This window comes from Saccostrea cucullata, unplaced genomic scaffold (genome assembly GCF_032062105.1).
Source record: "Saccostrea cucullata isolate Sc308-1 unplaced genomic scaffold, CSIRO_AGI_Scuc_v1 ctg6859, whole genome shotgun sequence".
Lineage (NCBI taxonomy): Eukaryota > Metazoa > Mollusca > Bivalvia > Ostreida > Ostreidae > Saccostrea > Saccostrea cuccullata.
In genome coordinates this window covers 9082-31610 of record NW_026930957.1, presented here as the reverse complement: position 1 = coordinate 31610, position 22529 = coordinate 9082, and the positions used below count along the sequence as shown (strand labels likewise).

Genomic DNA, 22529 nt, shown 5'->3' with positions numbered 1-22529 from the left:
TAACTGATGACAAATGCAAACCCGCGACCTACTTTAAGCAATTATTTATTGTACCTGAGTTATTTTTAGGAAGCCTTGGTATCTCTTTAAAAGTCTATGATGAACAGATACAAACCCTTCAAAACTCAAATTGATTTAAAATGTTTTGTTAAAGAAGGAATTATTCAGTAAAATTGTGAAAAATCATTCAACCGTGAAATTATTGATTTTGCTTTATTGAAGATGGTCTTACTTTATACATACAAAGTCAGACCCTACATGTACCGGTATGTATAGAATACTTCTATTTTATAAAAGTTTGTTGCGTTCCTTTAGCGTTAAGATTTAAGTATAATATATATTGTGAGGCCATTATTCATACGCTGAGTTCTATGGATTTGACAAGGAGCCAACTGCAAATACGACTCCCTAATGTTCGATGTCACAATATTACCTGTGAGCATTGATCATATCCTTATTTTCCATCAGATATTTTCTCTGACAATATTTCCATTCTTACATTTGAATCACCTGTAATCATCTGTAATACAACACTGAACTTGGTATACCGTACATGTATACACTTCCTCTTAGACTTATTCAAAACAACCCGGTTAAAAACCAAATTGGACAATTTACCTACGGTACTTTGAAAAGTGGTGAAAGTCTAAAACTTCAAACGTTCTATTAAGGACAGATGATACAAACAAAAAACGGATGCCTGGATTGGTATACATTTTCGGCCTAATTCCATTGCAAATGATGCAAATAATAAATTTCTAAAATATCAAGAAATAGTAAACATTCTGTGATGTTCAAAAATCTGCCCTTTTGATACCATCCTGTTAATCTATAGAAATATTTTTCACTTTAAATTCCATTTTTTGCAAATTTGACTAAGAAATTAATTGTCGTGAAAATTATTCATTTTATTCATTTAAACATGACCCAAGTTGTTATTTTCAAATTTTCTGACAAAAGTTTGTTTGTATCATTTGTCCTTAAACTAATGTTTTGGAATTTTCTTTTTTTACAGTAAGCAAAGGGCATTGTGGCTCTGCTTTCCATATAAAGAATTAATGACGAATTACAACAAAAAATCCAAGAATATTAAAACTAAAATAATGTATTGTGTATAAGTTATATGCTATATAAATGCAAAGTATCATAAACCACTTTCGATTATAATACCATTTTCAAAAGTATTGGTGTGTTTTATGAGTTTAAAAGTATATTTTCTATGTTTATTGAGATGCATTTTACTTTTTTATACATTTAACGAACATGGTGACTACGGTAGTTACCAAGCTTAATGAAAGACTGAAAATATATCTGTTTGTTTATATGTTGTTTAACATCCCTCCTGAAAATTTTCAATCATATGGAGACGACACCACTTGCCGGTGGAGAGCTGCAAATTCTGTCCTATACTCGGCACTCGGCCATTGAGCAGGAAGGGATCTTTTTTGTGTCAGCGCCTACTGCAACACGGGACTTCGTTTTAGCAGGATTCATCTGAAGGACTACATGGTCTCCACGTCCCATAGCTTAAGACTATACTACTTTACTTTAAAATGCTTAAAGTGGTTGAATTAAGAAAATATTTTAACTTCAGTCCTTATTCTTATCTTACAAAGAAAAGTATAAAAATATAATAGTTAGTGTTTCTTACAGATTTTTCCTTGTTTTTCGTATTTTAAATTTTAGAAGTATTTCATTTACATTTGTACCAATTCGTTTCTCTCTCTCTCTCTCTCTCTCTCTCTCTCTCTCTCTCTCTCTCTCTCTCTCTCTCTCTCTCTCTGTGTGTGTGTGTGTGTGTGTGTAACAGGATGTTTTTGCATCACGGCTTGCTACATGTGTGTATCTGTTGAATGTCGATGTCAGCGGAAGAGCGAGTGTAGCAGAACACTAATTATGTTCCCCAAACGAAGGTGGGGAACATATTGTTTTTACTCTGTTTCTTCTTATTATTATTATTAAGCTCTTCCGTATTCAGCGGAAGACCTTATTGTTTTTCTTCGGTTTCTTTTTCACTTTTATAATTATTGTTTTTTTACTTACCAATTTTGTGCACACGATTTCTCGAAAACTGCTCGACAAAATCTTATGAAACTTTCAGGACCTATTGATCATTACTTGAACCTTATGCGTTTTCTTTCGTTTCGATGACGTCACTTCCAGTCTAGAGATATCGTCGATTTTCTGATTTTTTAGGGTCATTTTGTCAACAATTTTGCCGACAAACGGGTCTACATAAAAACTTCAAATTTTTAGGCATGGTAGAGCTATGTATGGAGAAGTGCATCAGGTTTTTCAAATTTACCGGAAATGACGCACGCCGGCGCTCGCTGTTTGGGGAGCGTTTGGGGAACATCTGTAACGGTCCCCATTACAATTAGCATTAGTTAATTTACATGTTACGGATATTTTTTTTTTCGAATCTATTTAATCAACTGACATCATCATCCAATCATTGTGTCGCCTGTGGATCAGATCGGCAGTGAGGAATCATTTACAAGGAAGTTATCTTTTGTTTAATTGGAATTGATAAAAAAAGTGCAATAAATGAAAAATGAACGGAGAACTATGGAAGCCCATGTAGGACCTATAAAACATAGAACTACGAACGATAGTATTGTTCTCCCGCCTACCGCTAAGTCTATTCTCAAAAATTAACATTTTCGAATGATTTTCAAAATTTTTATAGATATTTATATGCACTTTTATAAAACGTTACTTATTTGGGATACCAAAGAGAGATCACTCTATAATTTTGGTAAAACTTGTGTTTTTCACGTTAGAAATCAAGGGAAAACGGAAAATATTTTTAAAACACCCCCATGTAACAAAAAATTCTTCTTACAGGTAATATGTACTGTCATTTAACAAATTTATGGCAAAGATGTTTGTGTTTCACGGGGGGGTGGGGGGGGGGTGACATATGTTTATAAACGAAAAACGAAAAAACATGCTGATTTTAAATTTAAAGCTATTTACACAAATTTTTGAATTTGTTATAAGAAACCAACAAATTTGTTATAACAGATTAAATTCATAATAACGAATTCATAGAAATTGTTATATTTAATTAAATTTGTTATAACAAATTCGACAATTCGTTATATCGGATTCAAACATATTTTTCGATAGATCCTAAATGGGCTTCCGTAGAGAACAAATGTATTAACGATTAGTAATTTATATACAGGAAGTTTTTTTTTCTATTACCTAGCTGCTATTTTTTTTTCATGTCTACTGATGATTAATATATTTTTCTAGAGATTTTTTTCCTAGAGCTACAAATTTAGGTATATAATGATGTACGACATACCTTATAACTGTTGTAATTTCCTTTAGAAAAGTCGAGAAGTATTTGTTTAAGACCTGAAGCCAATCATTAACCATGCATGTGAGGAGGAAATAAATAAGTTTATTCAACAATGAAATAACTGTTTATACACCACCAGGAGGAAATAAATATGTTTATTTACAATCAAATAACTGTTTATACACCACAAAATACTTCTTCATCTGAATATATAACAAATACAATTATTAGAAATGACCATTTTACTGCTTCTGATCAGTTTTTTAGGGATCTCTTTTGTTCCAGCAGTTTGTCTAGGTAAGCATTTTATACAATTAATATAAGGGAATTACAGAATGATAAATGTAAACTAGAAACGATCTCGTTGCGAGCAACGGGAGGTCTTCCGTCCGATTCCGAAAAATGACCCATAAAATCGAGCTTGAAATGGATTAAACATATTTTGGACACACTGGTAATTGAAACGGGTCACTAGCTTGAAAATCCAAAACGCTTATCGATTACGTTTTTTGAACAACTACTCTACTTCACTTGTATGTACATATAATTTTGCAACAGTTAATTTGTCTTGGAATTATGAAAAGAGGGTCACTATTCATAATTTTGCGCCAAACGCCACGAGTAAATCTTAGCGCCTTTCCCTTTGGAATGTTCATTTAAATAGGTGTGATAGCTTCAATCACATAACGAAAGAGCGTTCTTATCCCTAAATTTTGAGGTATCATATCGTATATAGGCAAATAACACTAAAGCAGAGAAACATCTATGAATGGTTATTTTTTTAATTTTCCTCTTAATCATGAAAGTGGACCATTCTGCTTACCTACACTTTCATGAAAAAGGTGGTAAGTTTCTCCGAAAAAGATGCCACGATCGCCCTACGAGGGTCAAGGAATAAGATTCCATTATGTTCAATAACTTGCATTGAGAAAAAAATGTTTATATTGGTCAATTAAACGGTCTTTTAAAAATAGTTATCTTTTTAAAAAGTTGTTTTCTTATCGTAACAGTTGTCTTTTCATTAATCTAATATGACACAAGTGTGCATGGGAAAACAGTGGTCAAGTTTTGTACTTACTATGTATATTGTTTCTTGAAAAAACTATTAATTATAACTATGATTTAAGCTAAGTGTTTCCGTGATGCAAAACAAAAGATAGTAGGTATAGTAGGTATGCACATTACTTCTTTTCTATTTCTACTTTGAGAAACAACCAAAACCAATGAAAGAAGACTTGTAAGGAGACCTTGGATTATAAATGTAGTTTGACAAAGAATTCCAACGAACCTACGACGTGACAATCTAAGTATTCCTACACATTTCATGGCTCCATATATTACTTTCGTTCAAGCAAACGCTCGACTGCCTTTTTAAACCCCTATTGCGAAATGTCGGAATTCACAGAGACCGCCGCCATTTTGGTCCCGCTTCAGATTTTTGAATGTTAATATCTCGAGTTTGAATTTATAAATTTACAAACAAATTATATATTCAACCTAATTAGAAAGTTTTCTATCAATCATACTAATATAATTCGAAAATATTGAAAAACAAAAAAGTTTTAAAAAATCGACTTTTTAAATTTGCATGGCGTAACCACAGGAAGTAGAGACGACGTACAAGAGATCGCGTCCTGGATAGAACTTATCATGATCAATAATCCCTGAAAGTTTCACAGTGATATCTTTTACCGTTCTTGAGATTATCCGCGTACAAAATGTCATTTCAAAATCAGAAAATTGTCCGTAACTTGGCACCAGAAAGAAATTTCCAAAAAATCTCTCAGATAAAATAACTTCCAATAACAACATATTGTTCCTGCAAATTTCATGAAAATCCATCCAGTAGTCTTCGAGAAATCGCATGCACAAAATTAGATGGTCAGAAAAATATAGATAATAACGAACTCAGGCGAGCTTCAACGTCTTTCGCGCTGGAAAAATATAGACTCAAAAAAGCAATTTAGCAATCCTTCCTCTACCTTCACTGAAAATCTCATGTCAATATCTTCATTCGTTTTTCAGTGATTGCCAGGACAAGCTGACCCTCTTAAAATCAGTAAATCGTCCGTATCTCACGACCGGAAGTGACGGCGTACATATAAAAAATTTCCAATAAGGTTCAGACCAATATCTATCAGATCTGAAAGTTTCGTGAAAATCGATCAAGCCGTTTCCGAGAAATCGCGTGCACAAAATCGGTAAGAAAAAAAAATAATTATAGAGAAAAAGAAACCGAACGAAAACAATAAGGTTTTCCGTTGGAGACGGAAGACCTTAATTATGAACATGTTTGTTTAGTTCTTCTAAATAGAATATTTTACAGTATGAAAATACAATATATATACTCTCACAGTCTAGTTCCTGTAATTTTATTAATTTTGCTTCATATTGATGAAGTCAAATATCAGATTAAGCAATGAACACTTTTATAATCTCATATGATCATAATAATGGGAATGTTGAAACACAAAGAGTGTTAAATTTTTAAAACTGAAATCAAGAAGAAAAACAGTTCAAATATTAGGATCTTGACTTACATACAGTACAATAATGCTAGTAAAGATATGTTAAAATGTATTGCAAATACACCTTGTTTATTTCAACACAATGTGCACTTCATCACCTTTATTTTCATTTTAGTATGTTTCTCTCACAAGTGTCTTTCTGTTAAAGTATATGACTTATGTTCTTTTATGTTAACTAGTATATGCTTTTATAAAGCTAATATCTCTAAAGATGATATATATAAAAATTGGTTAACGTTTATAATTATAAGTTCTACCGTAAATTTGATTTAGAAAACCTTGCTCGAAATTCGGCATACAGAGGAGAACCATCACAGAGTTCCATATATGTCACCGGATGGGCGACAGCTGACAAAGCCATAGACGGACGTCTAGAGTTGGTTGGAGATGATCACTGTAGTTTCACACGGGAATATTTTGCTAAAACAGCTTGGTGGAAGTTAACTTTGGCCCAGTGGTCAAATGTTGCATATCTGCAAATTTTCTTCAGAAAAGCTAGTGAGCAATCATTCTGTTCAGGATATTTTAATGCATTTTCTATTGTTTGTATCTGTTTGTTCATCGTATATTTGATCATTTTCTTACTTATTAAGGTTTACCCTTGCACTGGTGTGAGTTTCAATAATATAATTATTTCAAAGAGTGGGCCACCTAAGGCACAAATCATATATTTTTCTATATAAAAAATGCATGCGATGCGCATGTTGCACAGGTGCTCATAACTACTATGAAGAAGACGATATACAGAAACTTTTATAGCTTAATTAAATAAACGATTGCATCTTGATCGTTCTTTGACTTATGACCAAGAAACATCGGGATATTTCTTCCTTTCAAATATACAAGAAAAACTACACATAGAAAAGGAAAGTTTAACCCAATCGGATACCATATAATAGCTCAATATTTTGAAAGAAAATTTATCTAGAACAAAATACACAGAATGAAAATAAAAATAATTCAATCAGGGTTCAGGTAAATCTGGTTTTATATAATATATAAAATGTATATTATAAAGTGCTAAAATACGGCCAATTAAAATAAAAAACTTAAATCAAGATAAAATACACAAATCAAAAAAAGGAATAACCTGATGTTCAAATAAAAGTCTCTAACAGCTTCAACTTACGAATATTTAACAAATGTTTGGGATTGACAAATCAAAACCCCTAGCCAAGAATGTTTATTTGATTGAAGGGAAAAAATTATTTGAGGATAGATTAAAATATTAAAAACAACTGATTTTAAAATTGAAGACATTATGATATTACAAATAAAACCTAAGGAATTGTGCGAAATGTGTTTAAAAGAAATTTGCATTTGATGTCGACAAAACATCATGGCTTAAACATCATGAATAATTAAAATAATGAATTTTACAAGATTTCTGAATACTTGACGACATTGACTTAAAATATGAGTTCTTGAATCCATGAGGTTGGCTTTTATTAATCCCCTACTAAAAAGAGACCCAAAAATACTGTAAAAAGAAAACGAATCATTAATATATAAAGAGTTAAATCTACTTTATTCATAAATTGGTCCTGACCCTGATCAATTCATAAATTGGTCCTGACCCTGATCAATTAACTGTCTATAACCCTCTGTCCCTTTTCATACATCAAAATAAATCAGAGACTTGGTGCTTTCATTTCCTAAAATAAAATGTTTTTTTGAAAATCAAAGTATTGGAAAACAGGCTTTGTGACAATGCAATGTTCTAGAATTTTGCAGAAAACAGACGTATTGACCACCTTCAGAAAAGAATTAAAATATGAGCTATAGTGCTCAATTAAAAAATTAAAACTTTTATCGTCATAAAGAGATCTTTTATTGTGCAATTGCAAATTTTTAATCAGATGTCATGCTCTATATGAAATTTTGAAAAAAAATGCTTCCACTTTTGGCAGTTTTTTTAAGAATACGGTATGGTAAAAATGACAGATTTCATGGCGTTATAATGTCTTGACTATGAAGGAAAGGACTTTATGCGGTAATGGCCAATATTTGCCTCTAAAATCAATGTCATGACCCATGATGTGATATGACGTCAGGAAAATAACGTAAGTTCGATAGTTCCATGATTTCTACAGGAAATAGTGTATTTTACGTAAATATTTTGAGCAAAGGTCCCCATTCGTAGGTCTGCTCAAGCTCAATATTTTGATATAATGTGTACAATGTAGAATGATAATATCAATGACATATTGATGAAATATTTAAATTTTATAGCAAAAATTGAGAATTTTTCTTTTAAAATGTTTTCTTATTTCTGAAAATTAATACAAAATCCGAAAGGTTCGTGACGTCATAAAAACATTGTCAAAAATCTACTTTGAGACTATGATATTTTTGTTTATTTAGATTTCTTATACAATATATACAATTTAGCACATTTCAAAAATTGACTTCTGGATTCTGGAGGCAAAAATATGCAATATACCGCATAGAGTTCATATGTTAAAAATAAATAATCACATAGCGTCCATGAAAAATATGGAGATAACGAACAGTTTTCAAGATAAAAAATCCTAAAACTATACAAATTTGGGGCAGAGCAAACAGGAACTTCCAAATCACCAGGCGTGGGATCAGGTGCCATGGAGAAATGAGAATGTGATAAATACTGCATTGTCAACAAAAACCGAGGAATTTGATTTTTAAGAAAATCACATGGCCAAACGAGGCCCTTAGTGGCCTTGCTCTTTCAATACCCTCAGAAGAGAATGATAACACAGAGAATGGTCTTTTCCCTTTTCTAAAATTCAAAAAGATTTTTTTTTCAATATCATTTTTTCCCCAAACGTTATCTATCATTGATCCCATCAAGTTCGGTTACGTTATATTTAAGTTATTACTGTTTTTATATAAAACCATGCAAATAATATGAATTTTCAACAAAAAATCACGAATGATTGGCAGACTTATATCACACACTTTAGACTGTTTATAGTGATTAAATTTTTTTTATATTTATATCTTGTTCATTTTCAGCTCTAAATCGTCATATAGGATTCAGTGTGTTGACATTTAATGAGTCATCATATATACCACCAAACATCAGAGGATAAAGGGTGTATACTCAGGACCCGTCTTTCTGTGTAGAACAAGTGATGAATGTGACTATCAACAGGGTAACTAGAGGAATAGCTCTATTCAATTCAAGGGACCCCATGCTCAACACAAGCTGTGAAGGATTTGAACCTTCATTTGCTTCCATCGAAATTTGCGAAGTAAAAGTTATGGGTATGTATTACGTTTAAGAAATAAAAATAGCTCATGCATCAGACATATTTCAGGTATTGACAACAGATCTACCTATATGTTTATTACATATTACTTTCCTTGGATGATTCATTTAAACCACAAATTTTTGACGAAGAAAGTTTGTCATTTTTCTATAGGGTGTGGTTTTCAACAATATGGTGAAAACTGCACATCCTGTCCACTTAAATGTATGAATCAGGAGTGCGATGCATTTGATGGATCCTGTAAATACGGGTGTAGTAACAAGTTATTGAAATCACCAGACTGTATGGGTAAGTTTATAAAAGAAGATTTGCAATTTTTTTAACAACCCATTGTTGTTCTGTTGCATTATTTTTTGTCATGAATGACAGAGGAAAGGCCGACCGGGATACGTATAAACCTGACTGTCTTCGAAAGAGAATATAATCTATGAAAATAAATTAGCATACCTGTTCAATTCACTGAACTACATATGCATTTTACATGATATTCATGATATGTGCTTTTAAATTCCATTTTACGTCTCTTTGTACATGTTGTCTAAGCCAAATTCTCTTTACACGACATGATCAATTCACAACTGACTTAATGTACACATATGACGTCATCGTTGGTAGATTCTAATCAAAAGGACCAGCATAACAAAATGTTTACTCGTTTCAGTTCATTTTCTAGAGTTAAATTACTTCTCTAAATACCAATATTACTCAAGGTAGAATATTCTATTTGCTCCCCTATTATCCCTGCGTATTTTTCTGATCATTATAGAATTTTTTCCATTATAAAATGTTTCCGTCAGGAGAAAGCATTGAAGCAAATTCCTATCTTATCTTAATCTCCCATATTAAGTATTTCAGGTTGCACAAAGACTATAGGTTCATACTTGATAAAGAAAATAAACGATATGAAGGGCAAAATTTTAATTTCTCATTCCCATGATAAAACAGGATGTTATTTATGAAACACCACTTGTTCATATGTTATGATCAGGAATAAGTTTAACTCTAGAGACAAGGTCAGAGGGCCAGAGTTGTTGGTTTCTGAAAAAGTGCTTGTCACAAAGCAAGGATTATATATGTTACGTATGAAAGCAATAGCCCTAACCGTTCAAATATTATGGCAAAGTTTAAAGTTTTGAAAAAGTATGTAAAACTTCAAGGTGAAGGTAAAAAGTCTAAGTCTTTTTTATCCGATAAAAAGTCTTGTTACTTGTTACTTCGTCTAGCCCTTCAAAAGTTATTGTCAAAGTTTATTTTTAAACGTAGGTCAAACTCCAAAGTCATGGTCAAATATGGGTTTTCCATTGAGAGGGCTTATCACAAGGATAACATATTTGAAGTATAAAAATTCTAGGCATTACTGTTCAAATGTTACGCCAAGGTTATATATCTTTTAAACATAAATCCCTAAGGTCAATGTCAAAGGGTCAAATGTGTTTGTATCCTATGATAGGGTTTTTTCCACAAAGAATACATATTCGATGTATGGAAGTCCCAGTCTTTCCATTCAAAAATTATGTCAAAAGTAAAATTGGGAAATTTTTGTTTATGTGTGTCAATCTTCAAGGTAAAAAGGTTAAATTTGGTGGTACCAAACGAAAAGTCCTGTCATAATGAATACACATATGCCATTCGAAAGTCATAGCTTCCCTAAATCTAAACGTATGGACTAGGTTAAAGTTTTTGCAGACAAACAGAAAAACAGAATGACAGAGAGACAAACAGATAAAAAGACAGACAGCTAGACAGACAGACGCACGGACACGACAATTCCTTTTTAACCCGACTCTTCGATTACGGGGGCATTAAAATATAATACAAATGTATCACAACATTGCAATTTTTAAAAAAATCTTTTATAATAGAGGGAGTATAATTAATAGTATATTAAGATACCATGTAGCAAAGTTTTACCGGTTTAAAATTTAACATTTAATAATTTTCTAAATAAATTTTAATACAATGAATTTTCATATTTAAGCTAATACTGTATAGCGGGTTACTTTATCGGGGTGCTAATTTTAGCTTATTTTTGGCGTTTTGATGGTAGCCTGCAAAAATTTTAATCGCTAAAAATAGCCAGTACTCATCTCAGTGTTATTTATATATATTGTATTTTAGAAGAAGCTAGTGCAAACAGCTGAAAATCTGTGTCCGCTAAAACAAATTACGCCAAAATTATTGGCATTCCTTTGAGCAGGCAAAACGCCATATTTTACACCCGATAAGAAAACCCGCTATACGGTACATTAATGCATCAGGAGGAATGATATTTGTAAGAGTATAAGTTTAAGGTGTGCCGAATTGTCTTTCTATCATAAACAAACAGTACATTGTATTTTTTATAAGATGAAATTGTCTTAATTTTATTTTATAATGGTAGTATTGTCAAAAATCAAATCAACGTTTCTTTAATGAGATTATGCTGTGAACAACATTATTTACTCTGCAGTATACAAGCGATAGGGACTATATACAATATGAATTCGATCATTGTTCATAGCCTAATGTTCCTTCTTTCTGCAGTTTGCAAGGCTGGTTATTATGGTCATAATTGTGAACAAGCTTGTGGTTATTGTAAATCTGGCACAGTGTGCGATAACAATACAGGAATCTGTCGAAAAGGATGTCAGAGCCACTGGAATGGATCGAAATGTGATGGTTAGTTTTTAAAAAGTCGTGTATTACGAAGAAATCAAAAAATATATTACCTGATCATTCTATTTTGTGTAAGAAAGCTAGAATTCTCGAAAAAGATTAATCACCAAAAACAGCCCATCACTAAGTACACCTTACCGTAGAAAACGAGAAGAATGTTGGATTAGAAAACTAGGGTGTGCCTTTCCCTGTTGATGTAATGGCAATGTCGATAGTGTTAGAAATATTTCCCGTCCACAGTGTCACAATGTAAATATGGTGGGTCTTTTGAACGATATACAGAGATGTAAGCGTAGACATCGACTTTTGAAACCCCCACGTTTTACTGAAGAAAATGCAGCTAAAGAAATCCGTCTTTTCTTTAAACTTCAATATGCTAATAAAGAAATTGACGCGGATTATATTAGTACAAATATTCTTAAACACAAAAGGGTCCAGTCTTGTATTCTACCACATTTCAATTAAATGACTACATCTTGTATTTCCTACAAATATGCATCGAATATTGCGACCATTTTTTTATTATAAAAAAACTTAACATGGCCTAGATACTGAGTATCTGAAACATAATCCTCCATCGTGTTCATGTTTTTCTTCGCCTTATAACTATAGTCTTGTTGGACACCTTATTACAGCTGACGTAAATATAGTTGAAAGCAAGGACCTAAGATCACTCATTTTAGAAGGTCCTAAATACAGGGAACCCCGATCCGTCAACTGGCGTCGGAATTTTATGAATATTAATGATTCTGTTGGAAATTACGTCAGATGATGGGCATGACATGAAAAAGAAGACGTTGACGCTTTGTAAGAATGGTTTAAATGTAACAGAAACATCTTAATATCGCGTATTAAAAGATTGAGGGGCAATATAAAAACATTTATCCATTCGTAATCAGTAATCCAGATGTGAAAAAAATAGATAGATTACATGATTAGTACGTAATGACACTGACAATGCAGGTAACAAGTTTCTCTTCTTTAAAAAAAGAACTCTTTATATATATTGTATTGTAGAAGAAGTAGGTTTTAATTCTATAGGCTGAATTTCAACGTGTACCTATTGGGCCAGTTATTAGCAAACCTAGTTTTGTATTTATTTGCAGAACTTGTGCAAAATCTTAAACGTAAAAAGATGAAAACACTTGCTGCAGACTTAAATTCGACATTTAGATATATCGACGACTTATACCTATTGTCAATCAACAATGATAATTTCATTTTTTGGTCGATACAATATGTTATTGTGAGCTTGACATAAAAGGTACTACAGTTTCCGACTCATCTGTTTCATATTTGGATATTTAACTTGCAAAAGACTCTGAGACTAATAAAGCAGCCAAGCTCTATGATAAACGTGATGACTTTAACTTTACAATCGTTAACTTCCGTTACACATGCTGCAGTATATACCTTCATCGCCTACATACGGAGTTTTTATATCTCAATTCATTCGATAGGCGTAAATTATATGGTCGATATAGTGAACTTGTTAGCAAATACAATTTATCACTAAGTAAAATGTTGTCTGGCGTTCTTCAAACTAATAGTTAGTCCATTATTTTATATATTGAATTGACGAAGGATTTATCCCTTATTTTCCGATCATGACAAGGAGCACACGGCGGGTGTTATCGGTAGGCAGGTGATACTTACTCCTCCATGGCACCTTTCCCATCCTCTGATGTTTCGGGGCTCCGTGTTTGCTCTGCTCCTATTTTGTATTGTTCAGTGGACTTTTGAACTTGATCACTGATCGATATCTCCATATGTTTCATCCTTCTTTTCAAAATTGAAGTCAAATAGGACATTGACATGTTTTTATTTGTTCTACTAGTGTGTGTAAATGAATTTTATGGTCTCAACTGTACAGAGAAATGTGGTCATTGTAAATCTGGAACATACTGCAATAAACTTACAGGAATTTGTGAGGAAGGATGTGAAGATCATTGGGAGGGTTCAACATGCAATGGTTTGTGATTTATTATCATCAGAAACACCCCTTTCCTATGTAGTAAAAAATAATATAGGAATACGAAGAGCTTCTATTTTCGAATGACTTTAGAGCATTCAAAAATAACATAGAATCATTTTATTCTTTATATATATTTTAAGTGTGTAAAAATGGATTTTATGGTGACAACTGTACAAAAACTTGCGGCCATTGTAAACCAGGAACATATTGTCATAAGGTGACGGGCATTTGCCAAGAAGGATGTGATGATCATTGGAATGGTTCACAATGTAACGGTATGGTATTCTTTGATCTAAAATACTGTGAGGGTGTGGGTTATACACCCTCATGAACTTACAAAAATCAAAAGAAGAACTTTAAAATTTTAACAAAATTTAATAACAAAATTAAAGAACAAAATAAACAGAACTTTTAACAAAGAAATTTAACCAAAAAATGTACAACATAAAATGAATTGAAAATGTCTTTATTGGTTGGTCCTGGTCCACGTCAGTCAGTGCGCCTGTCCCTTTGGTATGGATTGGTCCCGTTCGCCCTGGTCCTTCCGTAAGTGCGGAAATCCTTAAGAATAGATTTTTCCAGTTTCCTTTTAGTATGGCTGCACGGAACAATGTTTATTGAAAAAGGGCTGCGTGGCACACTTGGTTCCTCTCGGGTTCCAGAGACAATGGTCCGACGCCAGGCTCAACACTTTAAAATGTCTCTCAATGAAACTAAATATTCAGAATTATTTCCAAATTCACAATAGTTATAATTCTCAAACTTTCACAATGTTTCGTTCATATAATAACTTTAACTCAGATAATTAAATGTTCAACGTGGGTCACCGCCCGATGATATAACTCACAGAACTGGTTTTAGAGATGTGTCGTATGGGCCGTCATAGTTCGCTCACACGCTACGGTCTCTGTCACACACCATAACATGGAAATGGCTACTCTCTAATAAAGAATTTCAGTACCCGATAGTTTACATACTCTGTAACATTCTGTAGAGAGAATTTAGGCATGGAAATAAGTCACAAGACCCATGTGGTTTTCTATGGACAGGCCCCCTGGTAGCACTAGACGAACACGTCTATCGGCTGATGTTTTTCGCGGGTACTACCCAGAGCACGCTTTAACCTTACTATTTAAAGTAAAAGGAAGGGCTCCCCACAGGGCTGCTATGTTACCATGGGAACTAAAGGAATTTAGGGGCTTCTCACGGGATTATTAAACAAATTACCGGAAGGGTGAACCAAGGGGATTTATTTACAATATAATGAAGAATTTCAGTTTGATACAAATACCATTCGTATAATTAACCTTTAAGTTTATTTCTCAGTAACAATTAAATCCCTATCACTTCACTTGATAAATAAAATAATCTAAATATAGTTGTGACACATCATTTGATTAGGTAAAAAAATTAAATATATATCCTATGATATAAGTTGCCTACGTCACAAACGTATTACACCGCTTAAAGTTACTTTAAAATTATGCTCATTTTGAAGTGTTTTTCTTGGAGAAAAATTTTCTCACTGAGTACATTATTATTAAATTAAATTATAAGGAATGAAGCTTATTTCAACTTATGTTAGACGATTTTACATAACTTGGGGCAGTTTATGCTTTATAAACCACTACTTCATTCATTAAATAAAACATGTCAATGTGCAAGTAATACGTAAGATTTTCAGTTTTGTTACTTGTATTAGACATCCAAAAAACCAGAACCATATGGATGTTTTACGAACGTACCAGAACTGTTTAAAGTATTTATATTTTTGCCTAAACCAATATAGGTTAGATACTTCATTTAAAAGAAACTGATAAAATTCTTTCAAAATTTGAGAGTTGTTGCACTGAAAAGTACATTAACGTGAACTAGGATTTGTCTGAAGAACATAAAAAATGACTTAGTATATCAACAGAGTGTAGAGCAGGCTTCTTTGGAAGAGGTTGTGAAAGGCCATGTGGGAGTTGTAGAAATGGCACATTTTGTGACACGATCACAGGCAAATGTCCAGAGGGTTGTGAAGGTGATTGGATTGGAATCATTTGCTACGGTAAATTGATATATTATTCATTTTTTGATTTTGATCATTTATATCTCGCTTAATTTATGTTTGCATATCAAAAGCACAGTGCACTTAAGACAACACTTTCTATAAAATTTCACGGAATCCGATACATTTAATGTTTAACAGTTTTATTTTTTAGCAAGACACTCTAGTTAAAATAGCTTTATGTTATCTTGAAGAGTATGTTCATCGCTTTTTACATCGTTATATTTTGACATCATGTGACCCTTTAGGATCACGTGGGCTCCCATTTTAGGTCAAAAATTGAAATGCCAAATTTAACTAAAAAAGCAAGGGCAAGACAAACAAAAAATTCAATAATTTAAAATTAAAACCTACTGGTGCAGATCGTCTAAGTTTTCCATTATTTTTCGAAATTTTGTCCTCATATTCTCGTAAAAGGGGTAAACAATGCCTTGTCTCTTATTTTATTCCTATTTTCTTTAAAGATTGCCTCGTTAATGGATGTAAATCCACTGCAAATCTTAGCTGATGTTGCCACGTTTTAAATGTAAACAACATTCCGTGTCATCGAGTGCAAGCGCTTGGATGAAGCCGTATGCAGCCAAATGACATATAAAAAGACAATCATTTTAAAGACATGCTATTTTATATACGAAAAAATCACTAATTTTCTCCTATTTAAATATGAAAATATTGCCGTTTATTACAAATTCTTGCAAACACCGGTAAATAGTTATTTTGAGCTCTATTTCCTTGTATGAATCTATCAGGGCGGAGCAACTGTCAGACCTCATTATGACCTCATTACCATATTTTTTTTTCCATTTGTTGCCTTAACTGTACTGCGTGTAATGGAAATTATACATTTGTTTCAATAGAAATTGAGGTCTACATTCATTGCATGGATCAGGAAACCATCAAATAATTCTTTAAAAGAAATGGATTATTAATAATGTGTTCTTTGTGACAGTTTTATGTAAATCCTTTAAGTGCAGATGTAAACAAACTTATATGTAAAACCCTCAATTTTTGTTATACATGTATATTCATTTGAATAGAGGTCTAGGCCAGTTTAATTCACACTTGTGCTCTTCACCTTTTGTACAATTTTTTCTTAATCTACCTTCAGAACGGTTATATTGTTGCCGTAATTTTCTTTCAGTTTTATCAGCGACTCATTTTTAAGCTCATAACGTGCACACCATAATTTTTGTTCGCGGCGTGGCAGAATTTTTTTAATGATTTCTCTTATTGTATACGATAGAAGGATTTTGTCCAAATCTAAGGATTTTAGACATATGAATAATAGAAAAATGTAGAACACTTACTTTTTAATATATCAGAATCTCTAATAATTAAAATTTCCTTTAAATGCTTTCGATTCCTTAAACTACAAGCGATTTTAATTCTTGGATTAAGGATCTGACTTAGTTTAACTGATACACGCATCTGCTAAATTTTCCATGGTGTCCTAGAAGAATTCATGACAAATTCTACCACGATTATTGCCGACTTCAAAGAAAAGCCACAGACATTATTCTCCAATAAATCACGAACGTCATCAAAATATTTTCAGATCAGAAACACGTATCAAACCTAAACAATTCAAATGCATGTTTGACTGTAGAATGAAATACTTGTTTAGACCACATCGATGTGTCGTCTTTTGCAGTATAAACACTGTAAATTGCATCATGTTCCTGTTGAATGTCGGTTTTTGTAGCAACGCGGGGCTATTCCACGGACCTCCCTACTCATTTAAACAGCGTGATTTAAGTCCCAAAAAAAAACAGTAAAAGAGGAACATGACTTTGTTATTGTATATTCATTAAAAAAATCAATACATGTTACGAACAAATTTGTAATTTAAAGCGGCAATACGAATGCAAATCGTTTGCTTTTTCATTCAAATTTACCAAACATATCATTAAGGAATAAGGTAAAAAGTTGAAGTAAGCATTTTGAAAAAAAATAAATATTCTCTCCTCATACAAAATTAACGTTATTAGAATCTGCCGGAAGATCAAGGGTCGTATAACTTAGATCTTTTACTTGTACCACGTGAGTTCGAAAATGGCACGTGCATACAATGTAGGGTTTACAATTATAATGGAATATTAGGTAAAAGCAATTCTCAGATAACTCTCCAGTAAATTAATAATAGTTAACATTTTAGTCTATATTTAGACGAATTTAACATGATTAAGTACAAATGTTGACGTTTTGTGTATTGGGGTGCAGGAAAGGAAAATCCACCAAATCATACGTCATCGCAGCAAAATGTCAAACAAAATATCTTTCTGCAGTTCCAATACAATTTGCACTTCAAATGGCAATAATTTTTATATGTCATAAGTGCATTTTTATGTTGAATTTACACTGGTTTTTTTTTTCTTTGAAAGCCATGGAGATATGAGAAATGATAGATAGCATGTATCAACAAACCTGTAGGGTAGAACCTTCGCAAGCCCCACATGAATGTCGCCAAGATCCCGCTTCTTCATCATCCAATGATTATATAAGTCTCCTAACTAAAATTTTGTCAGGAAAGTTGTTTTTTAATTTCAAGCCCTATTTTTGGTTTTGTTTTTCGTTTTGGTCGACTTTGTCAACGTAGCAGGGCTACCAGGCTTCCCTCTCTTACCATGCTGTTTTTTTTATGAAAACTATAGGCATGCGGATATAGCATGGAATGTGGAACCTCGAACACGTTGCGATGTATATATTTATGTACCATAAATAATTATTAAGAAGAAGGTATGGTTTCCATACAAATTTTGCCCTGTGATTTTCTAATAAATGAAACTGGTGTAAAAGTTGAAAACACATGCTTTTTAAATAATTGAAATTCAATGCAGAAAAGACATACAAATCATTTTTCTCACGTGTGTTTTTAAATGCTAATTATGACGTAATAAACATGTGCATTTTCCCGTCTTTTCTTAAAAAATTGCAGAAGACACAAATTTTCAATGAAATTTTCTTTTAGATAACATTGTCCACAGGCATCGCCCACAAAGATCTTGAGATATGTGATTTGTTATTGAATTTTGCACAAAATATCAAAAAATTAGCATGGGCGATGGCTGTGGACACTGTTTTCTACAGGAAAATCACCCTTGAAATGAGCCATTTTGAGGCTTTTTCTGTTGAAAATAGAGAAATGCTTCACATTTGCAAAATGGTAAACTTTCATGCCATATTCTTTCCTGATTTATCAGAGTCATTTATGTAACTAATACTTAAGCCAGTCTCAAAACTTTTTGATGTCATTACATTTTTAGGGCGCAATAAATCTAAAAACCAAACCTTCTTCTTTAATGAAATAATCAGAATTATTTACTTATGAAATTTGTAATTTTCTGAAAGTGTATACATTTATGAGTATGAAAAAAATTCCAAATCCTATAGGAAAATTTTAACAAGTCTGTTTTTCAATAGATGCATCATATTGTCACTTTAAAAAGACTATTTTTAAAGCAACGAAAGCTCAAATCGTCTGCATTCCATATACAGGTAATCCAACAAAATGTCCCTCTGTCGTTAAATAGAACAGCGTAATTGAGACATGGTGACCTAATCCGTTTCTCTATAGAGGAAACGATCAGCCGTAATTATCCATCTTGATAGAACAGAAATAAATTCCTTGCTGTCGTAATTAAATGATGCAGGATGACCTCCTTGGTCTCGAAATATTGTTTTAAATATTAAAGCCTCGACTAACGCCTCGGCTTTTATCTTTCAAACAACATTTCTTGACCTCGGAGGTTATCCTGAAAATTTTTTAAAGAAAACGAGGATTTTATTTCTTAATAAGATATAACTTGTTTTGAAATTTGTCTGTTTGTCTTTTTAGACTTCGATATAAACAATAAAGATAAAGATACCCCCCGAGTCAAAAACAAACTTGTAATAACAAAATAGCCTTCTATGATGATAAGTGTTTTTTTGTTTTTCCAGTATTGTCATCTTCCAGAGATACAAAAACTGGTGAGATCGAATAAAAATTAATTTTTGTTCCTATATTTTTTTTTAAATCAAGAATGTTTTATCGTCAACGACTAAACACTTGACAAGAATAATCCACTTGCATTATATTTAATTTTATAGGTGAAGAAACATCAAATACTTCATCTGTAGTCATTTCCGTTTTAGCAACACTTCTTGTTGTAATTGTTACATACCTTGGGTTTAAATTTGTGAAAAACAAATGGAAAAAGTGGAAAAGTGGGACGAATGTATCAGACACTATTTCAACAAAATTTGTGGAAAACCCACAATTATATGACAGGTACACAGGAGACCCATGTATATCAAAAAATCAATTCTTCCATTACCGATTATGAAGAAATACATAAATACAGCAACAAGCAGCAATGAATTATAAAAACAGAACAATTTAGTTGTGCAAAGGAGCTATATTTTTTTCTGAATTTAATTCGAAGGAAGTAGGAATAGGCCAAGACTTGACAAATAAAACATTCTTTTAAATGCTTGTGTAATACTCACTATTGCAGTGAAATACAAGTTGTATTTACCGATGCCCGATCTACCCATAAGTCCTTGCAAGAAAGCTAGGCCGACTAGGATAACTCAGGTCAGGTCATTGCCATCAGAGAAGTGTAGCTTACTAATAACTGTATTTTAGTAGTGTGGAAGAGTGCGTAGATCAGAGTGTGGTTGTTTGTGTGAAACTTTTATTAATATTATTATTTTTTTTTTGTAAATAAATTTATCAAAGTAAGAAGATTGTGTGTGATTTTTTGAAATAATCAGATTGTTCTCGTGATTGTGTGGATACTCTTTATGTTATGAAAGTGATAAAATTGAATTTGTGAAGGAGTAGAATTCATAGAAGATTGTTTTCAACTTCATTCTATTGTTCAAGTGTATATGTATATTTTTATACCATTAATACAAGACGATAAGTCAATCTTTTTCATCCATTAAAATTAATCTGTATTTTCCTTATATATTGTTAATTTGAATAAAACATGTTTCCTTTACTTCTGTTTGAATTATTTAATTGCCTGCGTGTCGATCATCGGTACTTTTATATTGTTCATAACTACTTAAATGGTCGAGATAAAAATCCGTGAATAATCTTTAAAAATCTATACCATAAATCTGGAAATTTTTGCTGTAGATAAATATTTAGCAAATTTGCGAGTTCATTGCATTCGTAAAAATATTGTTCTTAAGAATAATTCAACAATAAGATAATATAACGAAAGAAGTGGTCATTTGCAAAATTTTGAAACGTAAAAATTAATCAACAGCATTTTTACCCAGATTTGCAAAATAAAATCGACGGAAAAATTTCCAGATTTTCGGTAATTATGAACAGTACAAATAAATTACGTTGTGCCTTGGGAAGTAGTCCTAGCCTGGGGGCCATAAAACCTAGACAAGCTCACATTTGAAATCAGTCTCACTTTTTCCAAAAAAACTAATAGCGGAAAAGATAAGAAATGAGCTCATATGAGTTTTATCGCCCCCGGGCCTGGTCTGGGGGGCCATAAAACTTAGATGAACTCACCTTTCATCTCAGTCTTACTTTTTTCCTAATTAATATATATAGTAGAAAAGTGAGACTGAAATCAAATGTGAGCTCGTCTAAGTTTTATGGCCCCATGCTTGGCCTTCGGGAACTGTAATCTAGCTAACTTCCTCTATGATATACTTTAACTGTATGATTATCATGCATTTAAAATCACTTGTATCACTACATAAATATTCCAGATTCAATTCCACTAAAGCTATAACAGATTCTAACCTGATCCCATTTAATGGACCTTGAGGAGATCTATAGTGTGCTGATAACATGTTACTGCATGCTCAGACTGATCAACATCTGGAGTATACAACACGTGGAGGGAGTGGGAGGATATTCACCGTAAGACATAGAGGGAGGGGGATCCCCAGTCAGAAGTAGAGGGAGGGGGAAGAAAAACCCTCGTCAGACGTGAAGAAAGGGGGAGGAGATCCCCTGCCAAACATAGAGGAAGGAGGAGGAGATCTCAACCAACTGTAGAAGTTGGAAAAGCTCGGGGTGCCATACGGAGCATCAGTGTTTCACAAAAAATAAAATCGTATCGTATTTTTGTTCATTTTACAGCCATAGCTTCTTACGCTTCTTACGCAGTGTGTAAATGTTGTTTCCAAGCTCTAAATAGTTTAAGCATAAGATAGTTGCAGAACATGACTTGGTCATAGCTGCGGAACTGTAGCGTTTTGGTTTTATATATTAGTTTTTGAAAATAAGGCTACTTATCCTGTAATGCAAAGAATGTGCAATTTACGGATTTTTTGCGCATTATTTGGAAAAATTTTTCCACTTTCATCAGTGTTAAATCATCTACCTTTCCCCTTCATAATTCTAAACACTATTCTGAAGTCTGTATATTTTACACAAATTTTAACCCTTTGTGGTCATCTCTAAAAGCGATAAACTCACTGGAATTAGAATTTTTCGCAAATACACTTCAAATAAATCAGCTTATTGCATGTATAAAGGGTTGAGAGGAAGACAAAATATACAAATTGGCTTATGAATGTGTCAAGAATTAAGGGGTGAAAGATATGTGACTGCCGTCATGATAAAACCCTTATCTTTTGACGTCACAATGGATTTCAACGTTTTATAAAAATTCTAAACTCTAAAATTCTAATTGTGTATTTGATACGGACATTTTTTAAAATATATAATATTATTATAAAATTATTACTATTTATAATTAGTACGTGATTTCACTGATTTATAATTCTATATAATTAA

The 22529-nt window shown here is 32.5% G+C and overlaps 1 protein-coding gene across 3 annotated transcripts; it reads left to right on the top strand.

The window, feature by feature from the left end:
* Window positions 1-3288: 3288 nt before the first annotated feature.
* Window positions 3289-20603, top strand: LOC134230721 (multiple epidermal growth factor-like domains protein 10). Of its 3 annotated transcripts, XM_062712561.1 has the most exons (10): window positions 3289-3607; window positions 6112-6336; window positions 8833-9084; window positions 9243-9377; window positions 11613-11747; window positions 13582-13716; window positions 13860-13994; window positions 15638-15772; window positions 19712-19741; window positions 19862-20603. In XM_062712561.1, exons 3-10 carry the CDS (start codon window positions 8952-8954, stop codon window positions 20095-20097), a joined length of 1074 nt encoding a protein of 357 aa, XP_062568545.1. In that variant the 5' UTR covers window positions 3289-3607; window positions 6112-6336; window positions 8833-8951; the 3' UTR covers window positions 20098-20603. The 3 variants fall into 3 exon arrangements, with proteins under 3 accessions (XP_062568545.1, XP_062568546.1, XP_062568547.1); XM_062712562.1 differs by lacking the exon at window positions 11613-11747; XM_062712563.1 differs by lacking the exons at window positions 19712-19741; window positions 19862-20603 and adding an exon at window positions 16237-16352.
* The last annotated feature ends 1926 nt before the right edge of the window (window positions 20604-22529 follow it).

Bases quoted from the DNA above. Each gene is read 5' to 3' on its own strand.
- LOC134230721 (XM_062712561.1), top strand. From the start codon at position 8,952: ATGAATGTGACTATCAACAGGGTAACTAGAGGAATAGCTCTATTCAAT. The intron at 9,378-11,612 runs GTAAGTTTATAA...TTCTTTCTGCAG, and splicing joins GAAATCACCAGACTGTATGG to TTTGCAAGGCTGGTTATTAT. The intron at 11,748-13,581 runs GTTAGTTTTTAA...TTGTTCTACTAG, and splicing joins GAATGGATCGAAATGTGATG to TGTGTGTAAATGAATTTTAT.